Genomic DNA, 7,280 nt, shown 5'->3' with positions numbered 1-7,280 from the left:
CCTCAGGATATGGTTGAGCTCGAGGCCATCAAACTTGTCCTCCAACTGTCGGACCTCATGACAATACTCAGCCATCTTGGCATTGTGGTAGCTTGACTCCTCCATGACCTGGTCGATGACCAGTTGTGAGTTGCCTCGGACGTCCAGCCATCGGATGCCCAACTCAATGGCGATGCATAAGCCATTGACGAGTGCCTCGTACTTAGCCACATTAAAACTAGCCCGACCCTAGCGCCCTTCTTCATCAGTGATCTGTTGAAGTACATCAGCCAGTACTCCTAATCGATGGCCGCTGGTGGCATCTGGATCTCAGTCCATTTGGCCACAAAGTCAGCCAGTACCTAAGACTTGATGGCCGTTTGTGGGGCGTACGTGATGCCCTAATCCATCAGCTCGAGCGCCCATTTTGTGATTCTCCCCGTGGCCTCCTGGTTCTAGATAACCTCACCGAGGGGGAAAGATAACACGACGGTCACCTGGTGTGAGTCAAAGTAGTGGTGTAGCTTCCTCTTGGTGATCAGGATGGCGTATAGGAGCTTCTAGATCTAGGGGTAGCGTGTCTTGGAGTCAGACAAGACTTCACTAACGAAGTACACAGGGCGCTATACCTTGAGGTCATGTCCCTCTTCTCCCTATTCTACAACTAAGGAGGCACTGACCACCTGAGTTGTAGCTACAACGTAGAGTAGGAGCGGCTCTCCCTTAGTCGATGGGACCAAAATCAAGGCTCGTCAGGAGCACTTTGAGCATGTCAAGCACCTCCTTAGCCTTAGGCGTCCACATGAATCGGTCGGTTTTTGTTAGGAGCCAGTAAAGGGGGAGCCCCCATTCGCCGAGGCACAAAATGAAGCAACTAAGTGCTACAAGGCACCTGGTAACCTTCTGAACTCCCTTTAGGTTTGGAATCGGGCCCATCTTCGTGATGGCTAAGATTTTTATCAGGTTGGCTTTGATGCCATGCTCAGAGATGATGAATTCGAGTAGCATGCCCCTTGGGACCCCAAAGACATATTTCTTAGGGTTGAGCTTGATACTGTTCTCCCAGAGCTTCCTGAAGGTCTACTCTAGGTCGGCCACAAGCTAGTCAGTCTGCTTGGACTTGACTATGATGTCATCCATGTAAGCCTTAACAGTCCACCTGATGAGGTCTCCAAAGCATTTGGTCAAGCAATGCTGGTACGTAGCCTGGGTGTTCTTGAGTCTAAATGGCATCATAACGTAGTAGAACAATCCGAACAGGGTGATGAAAGAGGTCGTGAGCTGGTCGGACTCTTTCATCGTGATCTGATGGTGCCCAGAGTACGCATCAAGAAAGCATAGGGTTTTGCACCCCAAGGTTGAGTCAACTACTTGATCTATGTGTGGCAAAGGAAATGAATCCTTTAGGCATGCCTTATTGAGGCTCATGTAATCAACACACATTCTCCATTTCCCACTTTTCTTTTCTACCAGAGCAGGATTGGACAACCACTCTAGGTGGTATACTTCCTTGATGAAACTAGCTGCCAAGAGCTTAGCGATTTCCTCATTGATGAGCCTCCGCTTCTCCTCATTGAAGCAGCACAGACATTGTTTGACCAGCCTAGAACCTGGCCTGATCTTCAAGGCATGCTCAGAGACTTCCCTCAAAATTCTTGGCATATCCAAGGGTTTCCACGCAAAGATGTCTCAATTGGCATGGAGGAAGTCGATGAGCGCGCCTTCCTACTTGGGGGAGAGGGCAGTGCTGATGCGCACCATCTTGTTGGTAGAGTTGTTGGGGTTGATGAGGACCTCCTTGAAGTTCTTCGTAGGTTCAAAGGATCTGACCTCTTGCTTCACATTAGGCACTCCTTCAGCGATGTCCTTTCCGATGGCTGTGAGCTCCTTGGAAGCGAGGGTTGCCAAAGCGAGCTCGTAGCTCTCGACCTCGCACTCATAGGCCCTCTAGAAAGAAGTGTCGATAGTGATGACCCTATGTGGGCCCAGCATCTTGAGCTTGAGGTAGGTGTAGTTGGGGATGGCCATGAACTTCGAGCAACACGGTCGCCCCAAAATGGCATGGTAGACTGGGGGGACATGACTACCTCAAAGGTGAGGGTCTCTATCCTATAGTTGGATAGATTCTTGAAGGTAACAGGTAGGTCGATCTGTCTGATTGGTATGGCCTGCTTCCCTAGCACAATGCCATGGAAAGGCGCCCTGGTCAGCCTGATGCGCGATCGATCGATGCCCATGGCATCAAGTGTCTCTACGTACATGATGTTGAGGCCACTACCCCTATCCATCAGTACCTTGGTGAGCCGCTTCGTGCTGACGATAGGGTCAACCACAAGCGGGTACCCCTAGGTGTGTGACGCTATCTAGGTGGTCGGATCGGTCGAAGGTTATGGGAGACTCTGACCATTTGAGGAAAGCGAGTGTGGTGGGCTTGGCTTCATAGACCTCTCAATGCGTGAGCTTCTATCGGCGCTTGGAGCCATATGCCTTTGGCCCACCAAAGATCATGAGGCGGCCATCCAGCAACAAAAAGCCACCATCCTTCTCTCTGGTGGCGTCGGCTTCTACCTCAGGCTTCTTCTTCTGCTCCCATTTCTTGGAGCCACTGGTGAAAAAACACTTCATGAGGGAGCAATCCTTGTACATGTGTTTGATGGGGAAGGCATGGTTTGGGCATGGCCCCTCGAGCAGCTTGTCAAAGTGACCGGGGGTGCCCTTGGCCGGTGCTCGACTGGCTTTTCTCTCAACAACAGCCATGAGCGAGCCCCCACGCTGTTTCTGGTTCTTCTTCTTATTTGAATGATCAGAGGGGCCTTCATCGGCATCCTTGTCCCGCTTCGCCTTGCCTCTAGAGCGATAAAAAATTGCTCTAACCACCTCCTCGCTGGAAGCATGGCTGGTCACAATGTTGAGGAGTTCCTTGGTAGTCCATGGGCCCTTATGCCCCAACTTATGGACTAGGGACTCGTAGGTGGTCCCTGATAGGAAGGCTTCGATGACGTCGGCATCGGCGACATTGGGGAGCTCGTTGCACTATAGGGAAAAGCATCGGATGTACTCATGGAGAGTCTCTCCTGACTTCTATTGGTAGTTCTTCAAGTCCTAGGGGTTCCCAGGGCGCTCATAAGTGCCCTAGAAGTTCCTCATGAAGATTTGTTTTAGGTCCACCCAACTCTGAACGTAGTTGGGTGGAAGGTGCTCTAGCCATGTTCGCACCGAGTCAGCTAGGAATCAGGGGAGATTGTAGATGACAAAGTCATCACTAACCGCACCCCTGGCCCAGCAAGAGAGCCGGTAGTCTTTGAGCCACAAGCCGAGGTTCGTTTCCCTAGAGTATTTTGGAATGTTAGTCAGCGGGTGGTATCGAGGCGAGAGCTCTGCCTTGAGGATATGCTAACCAAAGGCCTAGGGCCCCATCGGTTTGAGGCTATGACTTTGGTCCCCCTTGCAGTCATAGCATTCACCCCATCGAGGGTGGTAACCACAGCTAGCCCCCTCCCCCACATCGCTACAGGTACACCAATGGGAGTTGAGGGTGCTGTGTGCGTCATGGTTGCGGCCAAGACGCTCCTACACCAGAACCGTGATGCATGGCCTACCACCCTGCAACACCTGTTGGACTGATGTGTCCTTATCGGGTTGCACTAAGGGCATGCGCTAGCTAGCATCAAGCTCCCATCGCCAAGACAACGAGCTTTTGGCCTGCTACGTAGCCACACGCTCGAGCAGTGTGCAAATCTCGCGGTGGGCCCATCGATCCTCAGGCATTGTAGGCCCTAGAAGCCCCCTGAGCAAGGCTACCATAACAACAATGTTCTAGCTTGCTCAGGTGAAGTGCGGGAGCGCTTGATCATCCTCGATGATCCTTCAGTTCACATCATGGGCCATGGCACATGCACGCCCCCCATCTTCGTGGCGCTCGATCTCATGATCTGGAGTCATGCTTCCTCAAGCTCTAGGTGCTAGGCCTTTAGCTGCTCCACCCGCAGGTGGGGTGGGGCTCCTGCACCCCCCTTGACCTCGTCATCGAGGTCATTCATTGGGGTAGCCTCCTCCTTGTGGATGCTTTCGACATGTCCCTCGGGGGTACCTATTATGAAGCATTCTCAAGAGGGGTGATGGCTCCCCCTACTAGAGTCAGAGCTAGAGGGTGACTTCGGCTCCTCTATGAGGAGGTCATGGAAAGACTCTATGATGTGTTCAATCACCCCCATGAACTCATCGTTCATGGGGGATGGAATCATGCGTTGCGCCACAAGGTGGCCAACGGTCTCTACAGCGTTGTGGAGACCGAACAGGAGCACTATCGGGGCGCTCCAGATGAGGTATTCTAGGGAGAGCGGCTCTCCCCCAGTAAGCTATGCCATGATGTTGGCGAACGAGAAGGTGAGGTGGTGCAGGCCCTCCCATGATGGTTGGGGTCCTAGGAAGACACCGAGCTAATGCTCTAACCTCCCATAGTTGAAGTTGAGGAGCTGGCCGCTCCCTGGAGCATGGGCCTTCGACGCACACAACTGCAGCTCCTCGAGCGCCTCAGGGATCACATTGAGGCTAGTAGAGTGGAGGGGTTGAACGATGATGGGCGCCCGCGCTAGCTATCCCTCTACTATGACAATGAAGTCTAGGTCCCCAAAGCGCATGTGTGTGCCCGAGACCCAGCTGATGCCGTGACTAGCCATTCGAGACCTAGTGTTGATGTCAAGATGCACAAAAGTACCCCTACCTAGGGTGCCAACTATCAGTGTTTCGAACAGCAGACTAGTAAATTTGTATATTACACGTCTGACCCGGATGGTGTGCTAAGAGGACACAAGGATTATACTAGTTCGGGCCGAATGTCCCTACGTCTAGTTTCGGGCTGCTCGTGTTACCAGCACTGAGTTTGTAGTAGGGGTTACAAACTGGCGAGAGAGGAAGGAGCTTCCAAGTCTCTATGGTTCGATTGCTCGATGTTTCTACTGCTCGATCTATCGATCGATCGAACTCTCTCTCTAAATGGTGCCCTGCCTTCCCTTCTATAGACCAAGGGGAGAAAATAGGATACTAGAGACCGAGAGAAGGGAAGCGGGGAAAAAGAAAGAGAAATAAGGCTCCTAGGGGTCTGCCGTCCTCCTCTTTGTGTGGGTCCCACTAACCCTATAGATCGTGCCAGCAGCGGCGTCGCACTAGGGTCCTATTGGCCGTTGAGCATATGTGCGGGCGTCATGCACCGCTCTTGTCTTCCATCACATCTGAGTGGACAGAATGGTCAAAGGGTCCCCTGATAGAGGCCATATGGGGGGCTGGCGGTACAGTGCTAGTCAACTAATGCCGGTCGACTAACGTTGGACGGTGGTCAAGCAGGGAGTTGGCAGCACAGTGCTACCCTATTGACATGGTGGGTGATGTGAGTCTCCCAGCATGGCCTGATACGACCACCAATCGCATTGGGATGAGCCCAAGATGTGCTCTTGGGCGTGCTCCTTCACACCGTACTAGTTGAAGCAGTTCGAGTCCCACCCTAGGGCCACCACTTTTGTCTGGTAGCAAATCTGACCCCTAGGGAACGAGCGAGTGGAAATCTCGCCCTAGCGGTCGGGCGACATGAAATCTAACCCTCTAGGGTTGGATGAGGTGGAGACCTCCCTGTGGGACTAGATGAGTCAAAGCCTAGGCCCTAGGGTCAGAGGAGTCGGAGCCCATCCCTTGGGGTCGGACGAGGTGGAAACCTCGTCCTTGGAGTCAGAGCCCACGCCTTAGGGTTAGACGAGGCAGAAACCTTGTCCTCGGAGTCAGACGAGGTGTGGCTCGGCCCCTGTGGTCGAACGAGGCCGCAGTGTACCTCCAGCTTCGCCTTGTTCCCGTGATGCTCTATGACCGATTGATTGCTCTTTTTGTCCACCGTAGTCACTGGAGCACCGCCGTCGCCGTTGCTCGCACTGCCATGGCCACTGTAACCGTCGACCAGCATCTCCGTTGATCCTCCAACCTCGCTCTTTGCTCCATCGCGTTTGGGGTGAGCTGCTGATCCTCCAACCTCGCTCTTTGCTCCAACCTCGCTCTTTGCTCCATCACAGTTTGTCTCTAGCTTTTGGAAACAATTGCATTCTCATTGGGTACCAAACTACTGTATAGTACAGCTTATCATCCATAGACCGATGGTTAGACTGAAAGAGTCAATCAAGTACTTGAAGATATGTTAAGGTGTTGTGTCCTTAACTATTCCAATAAGTGGGATGAATGCTTACCTTTGGTTGAGTTCTCATACAATAATAGTTATCAGGAAAACATTAGAATGGCTCCATTTGAAGCACTCAATGGTCATAGATGCAGAACATCGCTGAGTTGGTCTGAACCCAGGGAAAGAAGGTTCTTTGGTGTTGACCTTGTGAAAGAAACAGAAGACAAGGTTAGGCAAATACAAAGTAATTTGAAGATAGCTCAGTCTCGACAAAAGAGTTACATAGACAAATGACGTAGACCATTGGTGTTTAACAAGGGAGATTTTGTATATCTGAAGGTATCACCAATAAAGGGAGTTACCTATTTTGGTGTTAAAGGCAAGTTGGCACCTCGATATATTGGACCATTTCAAATTTTAGAGAGGTATGGAAAAGTGGCATATCGCTTGAAATTACCAGAACATCTCTCAGTGGTACATGATGTGTTCCATGTTTCTCAATTAAAGAAGTGTCTCCGAGTGCCTGAGCAGAATGTTGAGGTTGAAGGAGTGGAACTTGAACCGGATTTGACTTATTCCGAATATCCTATCCAAGTTTTGGATCAGAAAGATCGTGTTACTCAAAGGAGGACAATCAAGTCCTACAAGATACAATGGGATCAACATTCCGAAGAAGAAGCTACTTGGGAATCCGAAGATTACTTGTTAGAAAAATTTATAGAGTTTCTTGCGTCAATAAAGAAGAATGTTAGTTTTGCTCTGTTGTTACGAACCATGTTTGTAAAAGAACCTTAGTTGTTTTATGGACAAATTTTAAATGTTTTTGGAATGACACATTTCCTTTTCCATTACTTATCCTATGACTTTGAATCTCGGGACGAGATTTCTTTTAGGGGGAAGGATTGTAACACCCCTGGTGTGTTAAAACCTAAAATAGGACATATCATCATATGCATTACAAAGCATTTGGCCTTGGTGAAAACTTTGTTATGCATTCACTAAAACAAGTTTACAATTATGTTATAAGTGTTGCCTTGTATGGTTTGGATCAAGTTTAAAGTTTTGTTTGGATTTGAATTTCTGAAAACCCTGATTTCTAGCGATTTGTTTTACCCCAAAAAACCATTTCAAAATCAAAGTA

The 7,280-nt window shown here is 50.2% G+C and overlaps 1 protein-coding gene across 1 annotated transcript; it reads right to left on the bottom strand.

Moving 5' to 3' along the window:
* Positions 1–1,704: 1,704 nt before the first annotated feature.
* On the bottom strand, positions 1,705–2,267 carry LOC136491913 (uncharacterized). Its single transcript, XM_066488116.1, has 2 exons — positions 2,067–2,267; positions 1,705–1,926 (listed from the first exon to the last, which is right to left on the bottom strand). The coding sequence occupies exons 1-2, from the start codon at positions 2,265–2,267 to the stop codon at positions 1,705–1,707; spliced, it is 423 nt and encodes a 140-aa protein (XP_066344213.1).
* Between the last annotated feature and the right edge of the window lie 5,013 nt (positions 2,268–7,280).

The sequence above is a fragment of the Miscanthus floridulus genome, chromosome 11 (genome assembly GCF_019320115.1).
Source record: "Miscanthus floridulus cultivar M001 chromosome 11, ASM1932011v1, whole genome shotgun sequence".
Lineage (NCBI taxonomy): Eukaryota > Viridiplantae > Streptophyta > Magnoliopsida > Poales > Poaceae > Miscanthus > Miscanthus floridulus.
The sequence above is the reverse complement of the archived record's forward strand: the minus strand, read 5'-3'. Positions and strand labels throughout refer to the sequence as shown.

Coding starts and splice junctions, on each gene's coding strand:
- LOC136491913 (XM_066488116.1), bottom strand. CDS start 2,267: ATGGATAGGGGTAGTGGCCTCAACATCATGTACGTAGAGACACTTGAT. Junction 1,927..2,066: donor TAGAGACCCTCACCTTTGAG/GTAGTCATGTCC, acceptor ACTTCTTTCTAG/AGGGCCTATGAGTGCGAGGT.